Source organism: Haliotis cracherodii, unplaced genomic scaffold (assembly GCF_022045235.1).
Source record: "Haliotis cracherodii isolate W230 unplaced genomic scaffold, xgHalCrac1.p SCAF_9, whole genome shotgun sequence".
NCBI classification, from domain to species: domain Eukaryota; kingdom Metazoa; phylum Mollusca; class Gastropoda; order Lepetellida; family Haliotidae; genus Haliotis; species Haliotis cracherodii.
This window is the reverse complement of record NW_027266343.1, coordinates 18,701,495-18,722,644: the sequence shown is the minus strand read 5'-3', so window position 1 is coordinate 18,722,644 and position 21,150 is coordinate 18,701,495. Positions and strand designations below refer to the sequence as shown.

The 21,150-nt window shown below is 40.5% G+C and overlaps 1 protein-coding gene across 1 annotated transcript; it reads right to left on the bottom strand.

The window, feature by feature from the left end:
• Window positions 1-3,690: 3,690 nt before the first annotated feature.
• Window positions 3,691-20,568, bottom strand: LOC139451780 (ferroxidase HEPHL1-like). The gene is made up of 14 exons (XM_071233088.1): window positions 20,546-20,568; window positions 18,597-18,713; window positions 16,875-17,128; window positions 15,494-15,706; window positions 14,695-15,022; window positions 12,717-12,823; window positions 11,352-11,619; window positions 10,546-10,666; window positions 9,899-10,055; window positions 8,889-9,100; window positions 7,904-8,084; window positions 6,147-6,359; window positions 5,437-5,653; window positions 3,691-4,689 (listed from the first exon to the last, which is right to left on the bottom strand). Exons 1-14 carry the CDS (start codon window positions 20,566-20,568, stop codon window positions 3,696-3,698), a joined length of 3,405 nt encoding a protein of 1,134 aa, XP_071089189.1. The 3' UTR covers window positions 3,691-3,695.
• Window positions 20,569-21,150: the final 582 nt, after the last annotated feature.

Below are 21,150 nucleotides of genomic sequence, written 5' to 3'. Positions count from 1 at the left end.
GAAATTTGTAGTTTGAAAGTTTTAGTTTTCGGAGGTGCAAATACAAAAAGTAATTCCAACAATATCAGTGATAAACAGTTTTTATTACGTTGGACGAAGGTATGAATATTTGTGTTCAGTCCAGTTGCCAAATTCTGGATATCTGTAACTTCCTTGCCAGATTGATGACAATACGCGTCTTTTGGTTGTATTCTATGCCGATGATACTGTTACCATTACTGATAAACCTAAGTTTACATGTCTACGTGCTATAGTCATATTATTGACATACCTATAAGCGAGAGGGACGGGATAAAACCTAGATAAAACCATAAAGAGTGAAGCGTGTAGACTGGGTATGTCAGTACATCAGTATATTGATTGATGGTTAGTACATCAGTATATTGATTGTTGGTCAGTACATCAGGATTTTGATTGTTGGCCAGTACATCAGTATATTGATTGTTGGTCAGTACATCAGTACATTGATTGTTGGTCAGTACATCAGGATATTGATTGTTGGTCAGTACATGATCAGTACATTGATTGTAGGTCAGTACATCAGTATATTGATTGTAGGTCAGTACATCAGTATATTGATTGTCGGTCAGTAGATCAGTACATTGATTGTCGGTCAGTACATCAGTACATTGATTGTTGGTCAGTACATCAGCACATTGATTGTTGGTCAGTACATCAGTATATTGATTGTTGGTCAGTACATCGGCATATAGATTGTTCCTCAGTACATCAGTACGTTGATTGTTGGTCAGCACATCAGTATATTGATTGTCGGTCAGTAGATCAGTACATTGATTGTTGGTCAGTACATCAGTACATTGATTGTTGGTCAGTACATGATCAGTACATTGATTGTCTGTCAGTACATCAGTACATTGATTGTTGGTCAGTACATGATCAGTATATTGATTGTCGGTCAGTACATCAGTACATGGATTGTTGGTCAGTACATTGGAATATAGATTGTTGGTCAGTACATCAGTACATCGGTATATTGATTGTTGGTCAGTGCATCTGTATATTGATTGTTGGTAAGTACATCAGGATATTGATTGTTGGTCAGTACATCATCAGTACATTGATTGTCGGTCAGTACACATCTGTATATTGATTGTTGGTCAGTACATCAGTATATTGATTGTTGGTCAGTACATCAGTATATTGATTGTTGGTCAGTACATGATCAGTACATTGATTGTCGGTCAGTACATCAGTATATTGATTGTCGGTCAGTACATCAGTATATTGATTGTTGGTCAGTACATCAGTACATTGATTGTTGGTCACTACATCTGTATATTGCTTTTCTTGCAAAGTACATCAGTATATTGCTTGTTGGTCAGTACATGATCAGTACATTTATTGTTGGTCAGTACATGATCAGTACATTGATTGTTGGTCAGTACATCAGTACATTGATTGTCGGTCAGTACATCAGTATATTGATTGTTGGTCAGTTCATTGGAATATAGATTGTTGGTCAGTACATCAGTACATCGGTATATTGATTGTTGGTCAGTGCATCTGTATATTGATTGTTGGTAAGTACATCAGTATATTGATTGTTGGTCAGTACATGATCAGTACATTGATTGTTGGTCAGTACATGATCAGTACACAATTGTTGGTCAGTACATCAGTACATTGATTGTCGGTCAGTACATCAGTATACTGATTGTTTGTCAGTACATCAGAATATAGATTGTTGGTCAGTACATCGGCATATAGATGGTTGGTCAGTACATCGGTACATAGATTGTTGGTCAGTACATCTGTATATTGCTTGTTGGTCAGTACATCTGTATAATAAATTATTGATTGTTGGTCAGTACATCAAGATATTGATTGTGGGTCAGTGCATCAGTATATTGATTGTTTGTCAGTACATTAGGATATTGATTGTTGGTCAGTACATCAGTATATTGATTGTTGGTCAGTACATCAGTATATTGATTGTTGGTCAGTACATCAGTATATTGATTGTTGGTCAGTACATCAGTATATTGATTGTTGGCCAGTACATCTGATTGAAATGCAGGGGACATTATTAAAAGCGGTAACAAATTAGAATCAGGTTTACATTTATGGATCTATATACTTATAAAGAAATAACAAGACAAACATTCAACCCTCCCAACAAGAAACAAGAATATTGTTGGAGGCATGCTTACCATGTCGTACACGTGTATTCGGGATGCACGTGCTTAAAATGAAGTTCTTGAGTGTGACTGGATGGCAATGTCGAACCATGTACTTACATGCATAGTTGTGTGTACTTCGTAATCCGTTTGGTGGGGCCGAATGTAAACAATAACAGAACTGTTTTAAAAGGAGTTGGTATTTTCTTTTTCTTTATAAGCGAAACTTTAGTGAGAAATAGGAAACAAAAATCTGTATCCATACCCGGTAATGCACCAGTCAGTCATATGTATTAAATTATTCAATGACGTACGCTTGTGTATTGATTGAAATCTCGATTCCATCTTTCCAGCCACAACAACAAAAGACAGTGAAAAACGAAACCTTGCTTCATATTGATTGTTGTTTAACGCATCACTCCACAATAATCCAACTATTCTCACAATTCATCAACGTGCACTGACAACGCGTTAGTCACCACGTAAACTCATTAGCAGGTGTATTCAAGAAGGTCATAGTAGTGAGTGAGTGAGTGAGTGAGTTGGGTTTAACGCTGCTTTGAACAATATTCCAGTTATATCACGGCGTTTCAGCTTAATGTTAGAGGAAAACCTGAAGTGGTGTGGTCTTAGACGTTAACCATCTTGTTAAACCCACGTTCACGACTGACAGAACCAGAAACATAATCGGAGCGAACTGGGATTCGAACCCAAATTATGACTTTTAAGTAAATGTTCCATATATGAGGTAATGCAGTCCAAATGTCAGAGAATAAATAATGAAAATATATCCAGTAGTGTAGGCATATTTGGCAGGTCTTTATTTACACAGAGTACAAATGACGTAACCTGAAAAGCAACATGTCATTGTACATGTAGACAAAGTTAATCACAATATTATAGGAAGCAACTGTATTAAGTACCGGGTGTTATGTGTAATTAAGTTTGATACACACTCAAAGTAACTAGCTACACTAGCATGGAGTTGTACTTCAGAGAGGATTATATTGTACAGTTCGTATTTACCTTATATGTACACGTTTATTAACGGAGGAGATGGAGATCCAAAGTGCACCGCTCTGTAGAGATTTGTGAACGGCAATCTGTGGCTGGGTAATTTTGTGTAGATGTGTACTGTTTCAATTGAGTCTGGGTTGAGAAAGGAACCTGCAACTACATGACTCCCACCATGTTTCAGATGTTCCAAATTATGTCAAAAAAAGCCATCAGCAATATTTTGTCCATTATTATTTTATTTTTGAAAGTTTTAAAACAAATTATATTTTAAAAAATACACCTAGAAGTATTCTTTGAGTGCTGACTAAGCGCCAGTACAGTTCATGTTTTGGATATAATATCGTTAACTTTAGACATTTTCAATTGAAATTCAATTGTTTCATTATATCCAAGTCAAGCAAATGCAATTAAATCATCAACAAAGATGTCCATATATGTAGATTCTTTGAAATGTATTCCAATTAAAAAATAATTAATTTTCAATTGAAGATGCAATGATGTCTCATATGACGTATGATACATGATTAAGCTACGGTTCAATTAATAATGATTTTGTCGAAATAAATAGTGATTGAGTTGGTGTGGGCCGACAATTCTATTTTTTGGTTTGATTGTATAGACAGCCTCCATTCCAAACTTCACGTGATCCCCAAGGTGACAGTGCACCAGCCACGTGCCGGGATTATCAGTGAACATCTCCACCGTCTCGGTTGTGGAAGGAAATACCTCTATGACGTCATTGCGGTGAGCCTTGTCCGTGCGGTGTATAAACGTCTGACCGTGAAAGTGGACAGGATGAATGCCAGCAGAACTGCCGAGACCAAGAATGTGCCAGGCAACAGACTCTCCTTCCGTCATGGTTAATCCACGAACATTCCCGTATATAAGTCCATTGATGGAATGCATCTGATTGCTGTCTCTAAAATCGGCATCGCCAACGCTAGTTCTATTTGGTGCGAACGTCGCAGCATTTTCCTGCAAATAATGGCTATCGTTTTCGTTGAATATTATAAAAAGAAGAGCAAATTCGCGGTTTATCTTGTCGGTACGTTTACCATAAGCGTTCAACACCCCCCGTCTACAGATTACGAGGGGTCCGACCAGTCCACTATTAATATCCTTGGTCGAATCAACGGACGAATGATACAACCAGCTGATGCAGTTGGGGTCATTTTTGCCAGGACCTGACCTCTTTGGTACCTCCCAATGGTACACGTATGTCTGACCTGGTGGTACTGCATTGTCTCCAGTAAACGTACTGCCATCTTGATACTGTGCTCCTTCGTTGGCTTTGTTGTAAAATAATCCCTCGGGGTTAATCGAGTAGGCTCTTGTGGCCAGGTTCCTGAAGACAACCTCAACGATGTCCCCTACTTCCGCTCGAATAAACGGCCCAAGTGTTCCTAGATGTTCTGTTTCCGGTCCGCGTGGTATTTGTGTTGTGAAGGTGCTGTCTGTGTATTGACGGTACAACGCCTTCTTATATTTACTGCCAATGAAATTTGGGCCGCCTTTGATGAACTTGTATCCGTCCCTGTGATATAAAAGGTAGCCATTTAAGACATTCGCAATTTAATTTCAGAAGAAATACTTAGTAACATTTTTCTTTCGCCCAAACTGGGTCCAGATCCACAAAACCATTGTAGCGCTAAGACTATCGTAAATATATACGTCAATGGAAGAGAATAACCAGTCTCGATTATCCGCCGAAACAGTTTGTATTTGGCGTAAAGGGAAAACTAGCTGTGAAAATCAGTGATTACAGCAGATGTTCTAAGTTATATTAGACTTACGGCTGTCGTTTCGTTACCGCTTTGTGGATGAAGGCTTTGCGCAATGAGCCTTGACCACGGTTAAGAAGGCACTCGTAGCCATACGACTACGGCCCTATGTATTAGCATGGCCTATCGTAGCGCTACAAACGCTTTGAAGATCGGGATCCATATTAGGTGAGGTTAAATAGGGTTTAACGTCACGTCCAAGATTATTGCACATGTATGTGTGTGTATGTGGCTGCCTGTACTAGTCCGGACTGATGGCGATTTATAGTGCTAGCAGTTTAACATGAATACCCCACTCAGACCGAGCCGACCAGTCCTTGTTTCAGCCCCTTAATGCCGAGCGCCAGACAGGGTAACAACAAGTACCACCTTTTGACGTCTTTTGGTATGACGCGGTCGGGGATCGAATCCCGGACCTTCCGCTCTCCGGGCGGACGCTCTACCATTAGACCACGGAGGCGGTCGGATCCATATTACTAGTACAGAAGCACGATACTCACAGTGAGGTGTTGGTCAGGGGCAGTCCAGTGACCAGGTCAATCAGGACTGGGGCGTAGTCCCACACAACTTCAACAGCGGCGATGTAGTAACGTCGTACATGACGTCGCTCATGCCCCCACTGCTTGGAGTGGTGTGCACCGCAAGAGAAGACGTCGTACAGAGCGACCATGCCGTTGGTAAAGTGGAAGTTGGTGCGGCAGTGGACTGACCAGCGACCTGAAGAACATAATAAAAATGTGACAAAATGCTTGTTCTGGCTTCAACGGATTTTCTTGGTGAACATGAACATGGGCGGGAGGTAAGATTTATAAAAAAAACAATTCAGGATGAAAAAAAACCTTTTCAAAACGGGCATATGAAAGATCAAGAAAAAGCATTTTTCAAAATGTGTTTCATGCTCCCTGCAAAATGAGATAACAAGCACAAGTAATAAACATGATGTGGCATTAAGACACATCAACGAACCACATTTCTTCGGACATTTTTGACAAATGTCATGTGATTGATTTATCAATAACAACAAATATGTTGTTGTTGTGCCTTTATCCGGTTGTATATCCTGTTATTTCATCATATTTATCGATATTTACACGTCTGCAGATAAATTGACGTGGCCATTACACAAACTGACGAATTACTTCTACGCCCGTCTCAGCTGTATATTTTGTACACAAGACTCGGTGGCATACCGAGTTTCCGACATACTGACCAACACTGTCCGGAATGGAATGGAGAGTGACCCCGGACCCGGGGATGATGACCTTCCCCTCCACGTGGTTGCCGTCCACCTCCAGTGTTTGACCGTTGAAGTTGACGCCGTGGTTGTCCCGGAAAGCCCCCAAGCCAAACAGGTGCCATGTCACGTGATCACCAACGCACATATCTAGTCCTTGCAGGTTGGCGAATGTTCGGCCATTTATTGCTGAAGTATTAAGGAATCGTGTTAAACGAATGGATATAATGTGCTGTATGTTCAGCAGTAGGTGCGCTGACGTATCTTAGGGGTAATTCAGACCCTCTTCTGGAGGCCATGTGTCTGTTAGATGTTGTTCGTCTAGAAAGGACCAATGACCCATTTCGCATATTCGTGACAGAAGCCAATTGTCGTCATGGTGATACACAATGGATGCTGCCCGTTCTATTGTTGTGGTGATTTACTTTACCATCTGAATGTTTGGATATCATCGCCATTAGACACCCTTTACAATCTGCGACATTTGACATCCCTTACTTTCTGCGGCCTTTGACTCTATTCACAACCTGCGCCATTGGACACCCTTCACAATCCGCGACATTGAACGCGCTTTACTTTCTGTGCATTTGACACCAATTACTCTCTGCGACCGAATACCCCTTAACTATCTGCGCCCTTGGACACGCTTTTCGTTCCGCGCCCTTGCGTACCCTTTACAATCTGGGTCCTCAGAACCCTTCACTAAATGCGCTCTTCAACTCCCTTAATTATTCGCGCACATGACGATATTTACTATCTGTGCCGTTAGGCGATCTTTACTATCTGCGCCCTTTCTTCTCCCTTCACTATCTGCGCCCTTTCTTCTCCCTTCACCCTCTGCGCCCTTTCTTTTCCCTTCACTCTCTGCGCCCTTTCTTCGCCCTTTACTATCTGCGCCCTTTCTTCTCCCTCCACTATTTGCGCGCTGTCTTTTCCCTTCACTCTCTGACCCTTTCTTTTCCCTTCAGTCTCTGCGCCCTTTCTCCTCCCTTTAATATCTGCGCCCTTTCTTCGCCCTTCACTCTCTGCGCCCTTTCTTCCCCCTCCACTATCTGCGCCCTTTCTTCGCCCTCCACTATCTGCGCCCTTTCTTTTCCCTTCACTCTCTGCGCCCTTTCTCCTCCCTTTACTATCTGCGCCCTTTCTTCGCCCTTCACTCTCTGCGCCCTTTCTTCTCCCTCCACTATCTGCGCCCTTTCTTCTCCCTCCACTATCTGCGCCCTGTCTTTTTCCTTCACTCTCTGGCCCTTTCTTTTCCCTTCACTCTCTGCGCCCTTTCTCCTCCCTTTACTATCTGCGCCCTTTCTTCTCCCTCCACTATCTGCGCCCTTTCTTCTCCCTCCACTATCTGCGCCCTGTCTTTTCCTTCACTCTCTACGCCCTTTCTTTTCCCTTCACTTTCTGCGCCCTTTCTCCTCCCTTTACTATCTGCGCCCTTTCTTTTCCCTCCACTATCTGCGCCCTTTCTTCTCCCTCCACTATCTGCGCCCTTTCTTCGCCCTTCACTCTCTGCGCCCTTTCTTCTCCCTTCACTATCTTTGGCACCTTTCTATTCTTGTTTTTTAGATTTATGCTTTGGTCAGTGACATCCATACAGAATCTCAATTCTTCATGAATCATTATTGTATTTATTTTTAAGACATATATCACACTCATCTGAGTCCGATAATAGGAGGGAATCTTACATACATGATAGCTCTTATAAGAATAGTTATGCTCTTATCTTAACTCACAGAACATGGTGTTTGAGAGTATAAACCCAGAATTGGTCTTGTCGACGATGGAGGGATTCAGAGCAAATCTCTGTATGTTCTCGTCAATGTACCAGGACTCGTTCTCGTTGAGGGTGAGGATTAGGAGGAAGAACTCCCGGTCTGTGGGGGACCCAGTGCTGCTCCAGTGTCCTGGTCCACCCTGCGGGGGTTGGAGGTCAACATGAGTGGGTGAGTCAATAGTGTTGAACGGCGAAAGCGCTAACATTCCAGTTACATCACTATAAAACCAGCAAAACCAGTGACGGAAAACGCGATAAAAAATCTACGACATGGGAACAGGATGGCACGCAATGAGGGCAGACGCCTTCAGAGTCTGACCATCCATTGCAGATGGCTCTTGTATTGAAACAAGCCTGAAGTCGCTGGGGTCCCCCCACTTGACCACAGCAAGATATGGTTTAGCTCATAGGGGCAGAAATATCCCCAGTATTCCATTGTTTTAAACGTTGTCAGTGTGTTGATGGCAAAAAGTTTAAAGGGACGCAGGTGGGGTAAGTTTACTGAAATCTGAGGTGACAGACCAATCTGAATGTGAACCCGTTATTAGCGGATACTGGCAAGTCCACTGAGTCACCGACCAGTCACCTTGAGACGGAAACCACAGCGCGACTACACCATTTTGGACCAAACATAAAAAATTCAATCGATTTCATTATAAATATATTAGTTCAATTGTATCGACGTGTTTTAACCGTACATGTTGAAATAAACATGATTTATTATTTCATAACAATGAAATATTTACACACACTACTTTACTCACTCCCTCACTCACTCACGCACCCACACAATTAATTACTCACTCACTCACGCATCCACTCAATCAATTACTTGCTCACTTAATTACTTACGAAACTTAAAAAGAAACTTTAAACTGTTGTCAACGTCTTATCACTGGCGCTGTTGTACTACCCATTCACAAAGAAAACGTTCAGATACATACCTCGGACTTCCAGTCAAAGCTATGTCCCTTCCTACAGATGACCACTGGTCCGATGAGTCCGGTGTACACGTCCTTGACAACGTCCACGGCGGAGTGATACGTGTACGTGAGACAAGGGGGGTCATCCTCGGTGGGGGCCACACTGTCGGTCACCTCGAACCTGTACACCACTGTCTCACCAGGTCGTGCGAACTTACCCACTGTCCCGTTGCCTACACAGAAACATACAGAGAATGAGGTTCTTTGCCGCCATATAGACAACAATATCGTAGATCTGAATATGGATCAGACAAACATTTGTCGAGAGCATGAACAACGATCCACTCAATCATTATTACTCGGATCTAATGACAAGCATGGGATATCTGGGAAAAAGACAGAATAGGTCTCTCAATCTCCATATATTGATAAATGGATGACTGGTATATCTTATATATCTACATGACATTGTGAACACCAATGCCATAGTTGAGATTTAAATGAGCCACATCAAATGCATTCAAACACGCCTCCAAACACAATTTACATTCAGTCTTTAAGTCTTCAACATTACGTTTATTAATAAAGAAAAAGAAACATTTCAGTTCCAAAGGACAATGTTATGTGGAAGGAACGTTGTTACATTTAATGTTCGTTTGGGTGCAATCATTTAACAGTCTGGCTTTAACATAAAGCCGATCCAGGGAGTATGTAAGTTTGTTTGTGGGTTATTGAACCGCCACACACAGCCTTATTCTAGCAATATGACGGTGGTCGGTGAATAATCGAGTCTGGGACAGATAATCAAGTGATTGACAGTATGAGTATCGATCTATGCAATTGGGATACGTTCACATGATTCAACAAAGTCAGCAAGCCTGACCACCCCATCCCGTTAGTTGCCTCTTACGACAAGCATGGGTTGCTGAAGACCGGTACCAAAAAGGTATACATTGCAAGAATTACCTGGGTCCGTCCTTTGCATGATGAATAATAAGAGCACAACTGTCTATCCTGATTTCATGACTCACTGTAAGGGTCTTTTGTGACGAATCCCTCCTGTTCCTTGGGGAAGGTGACTCCGTGGACGTACACGGAGTAGTTGCGGTCGGCTCTGTTGAGGAAGACTATCTCCACTGTCTCACCGACCTCGGCCTTGATAACAGGACCCAGCAGCCCAAGATGTATCTGAGAAACGAATGACTAGGATCACGAGACAATGCATTTGACAAATACTAAACCAATGGCATGTATAAGGTACATGCAATACCACCTAATAAGGCATCCTTATCAACTGGGGGGCACGGGTGGCCCAGTCGTCTAAGGCGCCGCGCTTCGCCGTGCAGAGTTGCGTCCCTTGGACATGCCAGAAACCTATGGTTGTGGGTTCGAATCCCGGTTCGCCCCGATTATGTTTCTAGGTTTGTCAGCACCATACCCGTGCTCGTGGGTTTCACCGAAGTGGTAAACGTCTGAGGCCTGCATCACTTCGGACTTTCCTCCCACATTAAGCTGACACGCCGCGATATAACTGGAATACTGTTAAAAGCTGCGTTAAACCCAACTCACTCACACTTATCAACTAACATATCAATGAATCAACGAAATGTTGAGTTCCACAGCGGTATCCTGGAAACCACCCAACTACAAGAAATACAGGAAGTGTTCCCGTGACTACCTTGTCTGGAGTCCGGAACTTCTTCTGCGTGAAGGTGGCGTCGGTGTATTCTATGTACAGAGCCTTCACGTACTGACCGCCGATGGTGCTGTTGCCGCGGGTGAAGTAGGTCGATGCCGTGCTGTCGAGTAGAATGTGAATGTAATTTTGCATGTTGTTCCGTGTATAAAAATTCCAACTCATGCCCACGCTTTGGTATATACACTGGCACCGAAGTTTGCTGTGTAAAGTATCGTCCCTTAGTCGCACCAGAATCAGCTAATTGTTGTTCGAAACGATGATCGCCGGCATAAATTTCATCACCATACCCGTTCACATGGATTTCACTGAAGGGCAAACATCAACAACCCTTTCATATCATATTTGTTATTCAGATTATTGTTTACATATTTACATGTACTGTCGTATTTCTCACTTCAGTTTCATGCCTCTACACTTATACCAGACTCCTTCTAACTAGATTTCCGGAGAGGGGAAAGTCGCATCATACCAAAAGACGTTTAAAGATGGTACTTGTTGTTACCCTGCCTGTCGCTCGGATATAATGCGCTCAAACAAGGACTAGTCGGTTCGGAGTCAGTATACTGTGTCTGAGTGGGGTATTCATGTTAAACTGAGGCATGGTATCTGAGAGGGCTAGCACTATAACATCGGCATCAGTGCAGACGTAAACAAGCAGCCACACACACATACGCAATTTCACATCGCTATATAAGTGACAACTTGGACGCGACGTTAAACTCCATTTCACCACACCTCAGCACCTTCTTATAAGTCTTCAAAAGATATTCCATCTCCTGCCTCACCTGTTGGGGTTCGTCAGCGACCCTCCAAAGTACAGGTCCTGGCCAGACGGACCGTAGTCCCACACCACCTTCTCTGCTGCGATGAAGTACCGCTTGACTGGCCGGATGTCATCGTGGTAAGGGAGGAAACTCCCGGAATGTCCATCATGTATAGATAATCCAGGCAAATGGTCACGTGACAGGAAGTCACTGGCGGAATAGTAAGGCGACAGAGAACCGTAACCGCCTTTCTGTCGTGGTTTAATGAGGACGTATGCTTGCATGCCATCTATAACAATAGTACCTGGGTCTTAGTTTGATTACACAGTGGCTCTTTCTGAACGTCATTCTGGTCAAGTAAACAGCGCAGAGATCTTTACATGTATTCAATCATACATATATGAGGAGAGGGTGAATGGTTTTGTTTCAATGCAGTCAGCAAAATGACAGCTATAGTATTACATCCTGTAACAACGGGAACCAGTGGTTGACAGCATGAGCAACTTGTGACGTCACATCGTAACCCATCGATCCCCATTAGACCGTTCTTACAGCAAGCAGAGAGTTCAGGAATTTATCCGCCATTCAATCCTTTAAATATCATATTACATACAGTATATTTGTCTACAATATATCGCATCCATAATAACACCTCGTTAGTCCAGACTGCGTTATATCAGAAACCCACATTTTAGACAATTATTGTTTATGAGGTTCACATCATCTTCCCGGGGCAAGGGAGTTGACTGACTGTAAAGGTCCTGTTAGGACTGTTATAGTCACTTAACTCCCTTGCCTGGGGAAGATGAGTCCACATATTACTGAAAGGGATAGTTTAATGTACCCATAATTGAAGAAGCAGGAAACTGAGTTCATTGAGAACGGTGTGGATTAACTGGGTTTTAGTGTATGTAATTAATGTTTGTGACATTAAATATCGAAACGGTCATGTATATCATGTGGAGTTTTCCCATCATATCTTTATATGTCCATCTCATACAGTGAAACCTCATTTATCTGGATAGCACCGTTACCGGTGAAATCGCCCGGAACATGAATTTTCAAATTAACAAATCAGTGATAGGTAGACTATAAAGTCTGTCCTATTACTACTGACACACGTTCCCAATAAGAATCGTTCGGAAGACGGGTTCCCGGATTAACGGTGTCTGGAATAGGGAGGACACACTGTATATCCCTCCACCAGGTTGTGAATCTCCTTATATAACAATACACTGATTCTGTTGGTGATGATGTTATCAACGTCTGTGCAAGATATACGTTGTATGTAAGGTGTGGAGGGGCATGTATTAAAATGAACTAACTTATATAATTACACTAAGAATTAAAAATTAATATTATGTATCGCCTGGGCGAAATACTCACTCCTGTACCAGGTCGAGATTCTGGACGCAAAGAGCCAGACACCTGGATTTTCGGGTATCATCAGCGCTGACCGGAACGTGGCGGGATAAAACGTGATTGTGTTCATTCTGAAACACGTCATACAATAGTAGAAATATTCAATACTCATGACGTAGATAGTGAAGTGATCGTACAGGAATATACATGTACATCGATATCTGACATACACAAAAATAAATAAAGCAAAAATACTGTCGACAAAATGCGACATATCGTCATTTTCATTAACAATGATACAAATATCGAGTGAGTGAGTGTGTGCGGCTGTACGCCGCTTTAGTTATACTTAAGTAATATTACAGAGGTTGGGTAGCCACAAGAAATGGGCTTCACATATTGGCTTACCCACCACCCTACCCTACAAGGAATATTACTATCCCTTTTATAGTTTGGGCTGTCAGAAAGGGTCATGGGAGCATTTGATTTGGGGTACCTAAAATTATGGAATATCTAAATTTAGATTTAAACTGATTAAAATTAAAATTGAAATGATGTAATGTTTGTAATTAAAATATTTTAAAGATCTCCAAGTTCGAAGCAACATTCCTTTCCACGTGAGTAATAGTTAAAGTTACTAGTTCTCATCAGATCCAGTTATGATACCAAATATATGATATATCCATTTGAATTTATAGCATGTATTTGCGAACATTTTATGACAGTATAATTATATGTGTGCAGTGCACTATTTTATATGTATTTTAAGGGCAATATAAATAATGATAGACAATATTCAACCCATGTCAATTGTGTCTAAGTTCGTATTCTGACCACTGGTCACAGCATGGTCATAAATGCCACGGCTTATGTGACACACCCTGAAACAGTGGGCGCCCACATACATCTAATGGGAGGGGTCACCTCGGTCATATTACAAGCTGGGGATGTTTATGGTGTAAACTGATCGTTACTGTTGTGTTCAACACTAAACACGGGGCTGTGATTCTCATTGTTGTTGGGCCTCAGGGATGGTGCTGCGCACATTTAAATACTTCAGTATAACATATTAAACATGGGTTCATGTGAAACCCATTCTTGGCGTACCAATCGTCATACTGTTAAGAGCAGCGTAAATCCCTACTACCTCATTGTGAGATGACAAAGACGACGACGACGACGACGACGATGATGATGATGAAGATGATGATGATGATGATGATTATTGTTGTTATTATTTTTATTTTTATTATCATTATTATTATTAATAAATTAATTTATTGCTGATTAGAATGATGTTTCGCCTATCATGAATAAAATCATGTTCTTTGATTTAGTGAGTGAATGAATCTCTTGTTTACTTGCACTGTCAGCAATATTCCAGCTATATATCGGCGATTTGGAAATAACAGAACAAGCGCATGAGCAACGGTCCACGTAGTCGGGATACGAATTCGAAGACATGCAGTTAGCCTTGACATAGGCCTGGCCACACGATCCTATTTGGTCCTCTCTTAAACTAGCATGGAGTTTGCGGCCTACTTTCCCCCAGAATCCCCCGGGGCTCTTTCATTACGAACGCCCATGGTTAGACTAATATACTGCTACGACCCAAGGTGTATTTAACCTTGTGTGTCACACAGACCCTAGAGAATAAATTAAAAAAGAGAGTCCAGTCTAGAATGATTTGGCAAATTCAGATTGCCTCAGTTGCTCTGAAATTATGGATTGGATTTGGATTTTAATGGGGTTTTTTTTATATTGTGGATATATATGTTTAATTAAGATAACTTTATATCTGGGACTAAATGTCAGTCTATATTTAACCCTGCATCACTTGCGAGGTGTTTGAAGTGAATTACCCGCCACATGTAAGATATTTGTGAACAAAATCTCAGATTTTACGCCGCTTATATCAACTTGACCTAACAAATTGTACACATGGCGAATCGACCCGGTTCTTCGGTGTTAAAAACCTGACATTTACTGTTTGCGATTTTACCTATGATTTTGAACCAACAAAACTTGTCCGTTGATGTGAGCGCTCTGTAAGCCAGCGTTGAGAGAGAAGAAATGCCACACAACTTTCTCGCCGACGTTCACCACGAGGCCAGGGAGGTTGCCGTACATGTAGCCGTTCATGTGAGCCATGGTGTTTGAGGCAGCGAAGGCGGCGTCCTCGTTGTCGAGAAGTCGCGTACACTCGGTGACGTTGACACAGTTGTTGAGGCTAGATCTGATACACCAACTTTTCTGTTCCTCAACGACGTCCTGGTATATAATGAACTCCTTGTCGACGTCATGGCGTCTTCCACTGGAGTCAAGTGTTCCTGGAAAGTAACCACTTAAACCTGATAGACACTCATATCTTAACACATGTTTGTGGTTTAGTTTTTGTTTAGGCTACCTAAAATAAATTAAATGTTTCTCGGACACGTTTCTCTTACAAGTAAGAAGGGGTAAGTTTTTAATTTTTTTATTTTTTTTTGAAACAGAAGTGATGAGAGATTGTAATGCTTTCACATCAAGAATATCGACACAAATCGAAAAATGTTCTGTAGTCAGTTGTCAAGAAAGGCATTTTAAGGAGAACAGGTTATTTTTCATATGGCGCAGGAAATTTGAAAAATATTTTCTTTAATGGGCCATGTAAGTGACTGATATTTAAATATAGCCAGTCCAGCCAGTGAACAACGCGCGCACGCACACACACACACACACACACACACACACACACACACACACACACACACACACACACACACACACACACACACACACACACACACACACACACGTACCCTTCTTGCAAGTGAGGAACATGCCGACGAGGCCGGTGTCGACATCCCTGGTAGATACACGATGTGAGTGGTAGGCCCAAGGTAGACAGTTCTCATCCTCGGCAGTCGGGGCAAACGTTTCGCGAACAACCCACTCATATACATACACCTGGCCAGGCGCCACAGCATCATCAAGCTTGTCGCTGCCGCTTGTGTTGTCCTCATATCTGGCACCTGTGGTGAGATGTTAATCCAAATTGAATCAGGGCAATATATTAACACGCCTTGAGACGACAGGGCATCTTTCAGTGTCTATATGTTGTTGAAGACGAAAACTGTTGTTTTAAATTGTCCAGTGTATAATGTTGACCGACATTGTCTCACAAACAAGTGACACGAGTTGGACTCAAATTTTATCAACCTGTGTGATGTTCAGAAAACAGCTTATATTTTGTCCGATAATATTTTATATCCTGCAATGATATTTTACCCAAAAAATTAAACGTGTTTTATACAGTTGCTAGTCAGCTTTTATTTTTATTCTGTATAGTAAATATGTGAATACGTTTTAGAAGAGTCTCTTAACTCCGTATGGAGTGGCACATGTACATGTATTTTATCATTTTATCATCTGCCTGTCTGTCAATGTCCTACCTACGCACAGTGAAGCCCCGTTAATCCGGACGGTGTACTTTTGAAATTGTCCGGAATAACAAATCATGATATCCCTAGTGCTGTACAAAGATTGATATAATTCCGATTGAGCTATTCAAGGAAACGTGTCATTGTCCCTGTAGTCACTTGTATGTGTGTGTGTGTGTATGTGCGTATATATGTGTGTATATGTGTGTATGTGTGTGTATGTTTGTGTATGTGTATATGTGTATGTATGTGTGTGTATATGTGTGTGCGTGTATGTGTGCGTGCGTGCATACGTGCGTGCGTGTGTGTGTGAGGTGCATATACATAATACAAATGTTACCCACACATAAAAGTTAAATAATTTGTTTCACTTCCGAAAATCTATTTAGCATTTCTTCATCATATTATTTCGTATACTGCAAACATGTTTTAAACTTTTACAACAACAGCTATTACAGTAACCCATCAACGACCTCATATTGAAATTTGTATTTAAATCTTAATAATTCACAAACTTCAGGGTATCTTGTTGTCGTACCCTCAGGCTTTTTCTTGATTTGTTTGCGGATCTTATTTCAAACTTTGAGTGATTGAAATAAAACTAAACCTATAACCAGGCCCTTCAAGTTATACACACAGTGGAACTACGTGGGGAATCGTACCCGGGTCTTCGGAGATTCCTCCAGTGACTCGACTACCACAGATCTCCCTTTCATCGTTGACGCCAGGCTACTTAACGTGGAAAGTGTGTTTCACCCACCTTCAGCATTCTTCAAATAGAAGATTCCATGAGAGTGTAGAGTGAAGGATTGGTTGCATCTGAAGGCCAAGTTGGCGAATCTGATGAGGATGGTATCTCCGACCTCAGCTCTGAACACTGGACCAAGGTAGCCCAACCAGGCAGGCCTAGGAGCTTGATACAAGAAGCTGTTGTCTGTATACTCTCTATATACAACCTTCTTGTATTTGCTGCCTATACGATTCGGACCTTGTTGGATGAAGTTATTTGCAACACTGGAATAGAGCATCACCGAATGAACTCACAAATTAAAAATTAAAAAAGAACAATTACAAAAAAACGTATCAAGAAATGAGCATGCCTTTTTTAAACTGCCGGTTTCATATTTAAAATTTGAAAATATAGACAATATGCATAAACTATATCTTATTAAAGGATATGTTTAACAAAGATTAAGTTCGAATAGTTATGAATCAAATAAATATTTTGCACAAATGTATGCATTCACCGAATCCAATATTAACACTTACTGTAACGGTAAACTTTTTATATAATTACATCCATATATATCCTGTAAACTATACTTAGTCTATATTTAACAATAATAATCATTAAAGTGTAATTGCATAACTATAAGACCGAAGGAAAGTGTATCGATCGTTATTTCGAATTGTAGCTAATGCATTATATGGTATACATGTATATAATACCTCACAGAGCGTTTTCCATACAATGATGTTATCGATCGGATGTATGGTTAGGTGCGGAATACAAATTCTGAATGATAATCTTCTATTACGCTATATTATTGTATTTTATACCGACATCAGTAATGTATAAGCTACATCTGTCCTGTTTATTAAATATGATTTTACAGTTTAAAGTCCATTTCATAATAAAGATGTATTCAATTTAATTGATGGATGAAATTTGATAATGATAAGGCTTTCCTGTCATGCTGTCATGTTCTTGTTTAAATTGTTTTAAATTTCTAGAACGTCCTCACCCCTTGTCAGTTAATCAATACAAAATTAAGTGCTTATATTAATAATATAAGCACTTAATTTTGTATTGTAATATGAATGTCATAACGGGGTGCAGGGGACTCTACAAGCTAAATGTTCGTGTGCTCCCTTCGACCGAAGTGTGGAGGTCAGGTTTCAAATAACAGCTACTTATCTTCATGCAAATGTTAATTTTGTTTCACTTTTTTATAACATTCAGATAGACACCAATATAGTTAAAAGAATTTTATTTCCATCAGGTAAAACCAGTTTAGCCTAAAGTTACGTGCACCTCAATACTCCATGGGGGGCTTGTTTTTGCACCGTAAGTGAGAGTATTTGGTTCCACCATAAGTCATGTTATAGTTTGAGGAACGTAATTTTAAAATTCTATATCAAGCGGGTTTTTTCTGAATAATTGTGATACGAATGATTAACTAGATGTGGACAGGACAGTCTCAAGGAATATGTGAAGATACGGGTTAGAGTAGTCCTTCAGCAACACATTCTTGTCGGAGAGGCGACTAACGGGATTGGGTGGTCAGGCTCGCTTTCTTGGTTGATGTATGTCATCGTATCCCTGTTGCGTGGATCGATGTTCATGATAACAATCAATCGATTTTTTTTACAGACTGCCGTCATATAGCTTAAATATTGTAGAGTTCAGCTTTAAACAACAAACAAACAAACAATCTAAAAAACACTTAAAGAGATCAACAAGCTGCTGAATCATACTCACGGGTCATCGTTGACAAGGTTACCAAGAGGCGCATAATCCCAGTCAATGTCGACAGCTGCTATGTTGATCACTCGGGTTCTTCCAATAGTTTTACTCGTGTGAATAGGATGTCCATAGCTGAGGTGAAATAGTGAATACAGTACTAACACTACCCACATATTGACTGTCAACTGAGACTCGACAAAACTAAATTGTTTGTCCGAAACAAACCAAATCGCAAAGATCAGTGTATAAGTACTTACAACATGATGCGCGCGAGGAAGTAGGGTGGTAGAGCTTGGTGTTCAATATTCCCAGCTCCTTATATATTGCAATAGGACAATAGAAAAGTAATAAAATATACCACATTCTATTTCCACGATTCATTAAATAACTAACAGGTGTAGGACCGTTCAATGAAATAGAATAGCCATACCTTAAATCTCAATAATGTCCACCGCTATTGCATTATGCGTTTAATGTATAGAGAAGCCTGTCCTATAACCTTGACATTAATATTCTTTACATGGGTATTTGTCAATGAGATTTATGCACAGTCGGACTGACATTGAATTCGTTATAATAGCCGCAATTGGGATGTTTCGTTATCTGTTGGCTTAAACAGTGCGCAGAATGCATACGTGATTCATTGACATTCCGTTTCATTGAAAACATCGCAATGGTGGATAGTTATTACAGCCTTCCTACATTCCCGGATCTGCGCATGCAGCAGCATTTATAACAAGGGTTTAGCGTGATTGATGTTTACGAGAGTGTAATACTCCGTGTTGAAGTAAATGAAAGGACACTTGAATCCTCTGGCTTACTTTGCCCTCTTTGTAGGAAACCTGTAACTATTTTGATTGCCATTAGATGTAATGTCAGACAAGACGCCTGCTGCGGTTAACCATATCATTAAATGGCTGAATCTGAATCTGGTAATGCGGGATGACGCTTTTACTTGAGGGGCGTGCAATTGGACGATTTCTGTGCTGTGGGTTTATTTGTATTTAGTGTCTAGTGTCTTGTAAACCTTATCAATAGCTAATTGTGGGGAGAAATAAATTCGCAATACACGTGATCTTGCAATATATCCAATAACCCATTGTTAAAGGTGATGCCTGTTTTACTGTTCTCAAAGTGCATCAATACTAATACAATGTTGATATCTGTTAACTATACTTGTGATGCTAGTTGATAATATATACATCTTCCACAAATGTATATGTTCGACGCTTCTTCCATCCAATATGTCCGTTTCTCACAACCTTCATGAAGCAAACTCTTCTTTCTGTACATGCTATAAAGAACATTTAATTTTACATACACGCAAGCACAGTAAATTGCAATTTCTTGTTTTTTACTTGTTATCAAAACACAATATATATGAGTAAAGAATCCATGATACATTAAGTTGATATTAACCCACATCGGGACAGGTGTTGTATGCAAACTGTACACAGCTGATAGGTATACCTAATGTGAACAATTATTACCTTCATATACAATTTCAGGGCTGTTGGTAATTATCTGAGCCATTGAGTATTTACTCTCGTCTGATACACTTTGTGTATTAAAAGTTTTCTTTTGGTATTCTATATATAGTATACTGACTGATCCAGTCTAGATCTCATGGGTATTTTTAAACAAATGAGCGATTTTCAGAAAAAAGACCAGTTCTCTTTGAATTCCTAACGAATGAAACAGAATAAACAGACAGCACACCGGGGTGAAATTAACATTGAAATCAAACCCAACCTCCCTCACTCCCTGGTGAGCCCGCGGAGATTACGGATCAGCTCGAGAATAGGTCACCAATATTCCATGCATGCTTGTATTTAAAATGAGGATGGGTCACCATGTAACGAAGACCTTCCAAAAGGCAGACCAAGTAGTAAAGTTGAATATATAACAGATGAGAGTCACCCCAATTATTTAATAGACCCCCCAAACATTGTAATAAATCATACCCTGGCGTCTCTTTTCTGTTCATCCTTAAGAACATTCTGTTGAACCTTGAATGGCGACTTTTCTTGTATATTATTATAAGTTGAAAAACACTATTGTTTAACCTGAAAGAAACTATGATTTACTAGTATCTCTATATAATTGTTATCAACATATATGAGATTAAGACACCTACTAGCTTCTCATATTCTACCCACTCTTACGTTAAAAGTGTATTAGACTAACATCAGCAGGGTGTTCCGACTCAAATAACAGTTGAGAAACGGTCAGAAAACTCCTGTTGAGTTTCTAGATGTTGTGGTACATTTAATTAAATAAGGTGGAATAGTTCAGTGACCCATGTTGTCAAAATTCTAGAGGGTGTTTACTATGTGTCAACACAATGGCCATTCAGTAGCAGTATATGTCATTTGTTTCATGTATTTTGTGTCAATCCAATGTATTATGGCTGCAAAGTAAGTAGCAGTATATGCCATTTGTTCCATATTTTATGTGTCAATCCAATGTATTATGACTGCAAAGTAAGTAGCAGTATATGCCATTTGTTCCATATTTTATGTGTCAATCCAATGTATTATGACTGTAAAGTAAGTAGCAGTATATGCCA

Bases quoted from the DNA above. Each gene is read 5' to 3' on its own strand.
- LOC139451780 (XM_071233088.1), bottom strand. From the start codon at position 20,568: ATGAACAGAAAAGAGACGCCAGG. The intron at 11,620-12,716 runs GTGAGTATTTCG...CTATTGTTATAG, and splicing joins AATCTCGACCTGGTACAGGA to ATGGCATGCAAGCATACGTC. The intron at 5,654-6,146 runs GTCAGTATGTCG...TATGTTCTTCAG, and splicing joins TTCCATTCCGGACAGTGTTG to GTCGCTGGTCAGTCCACTGC.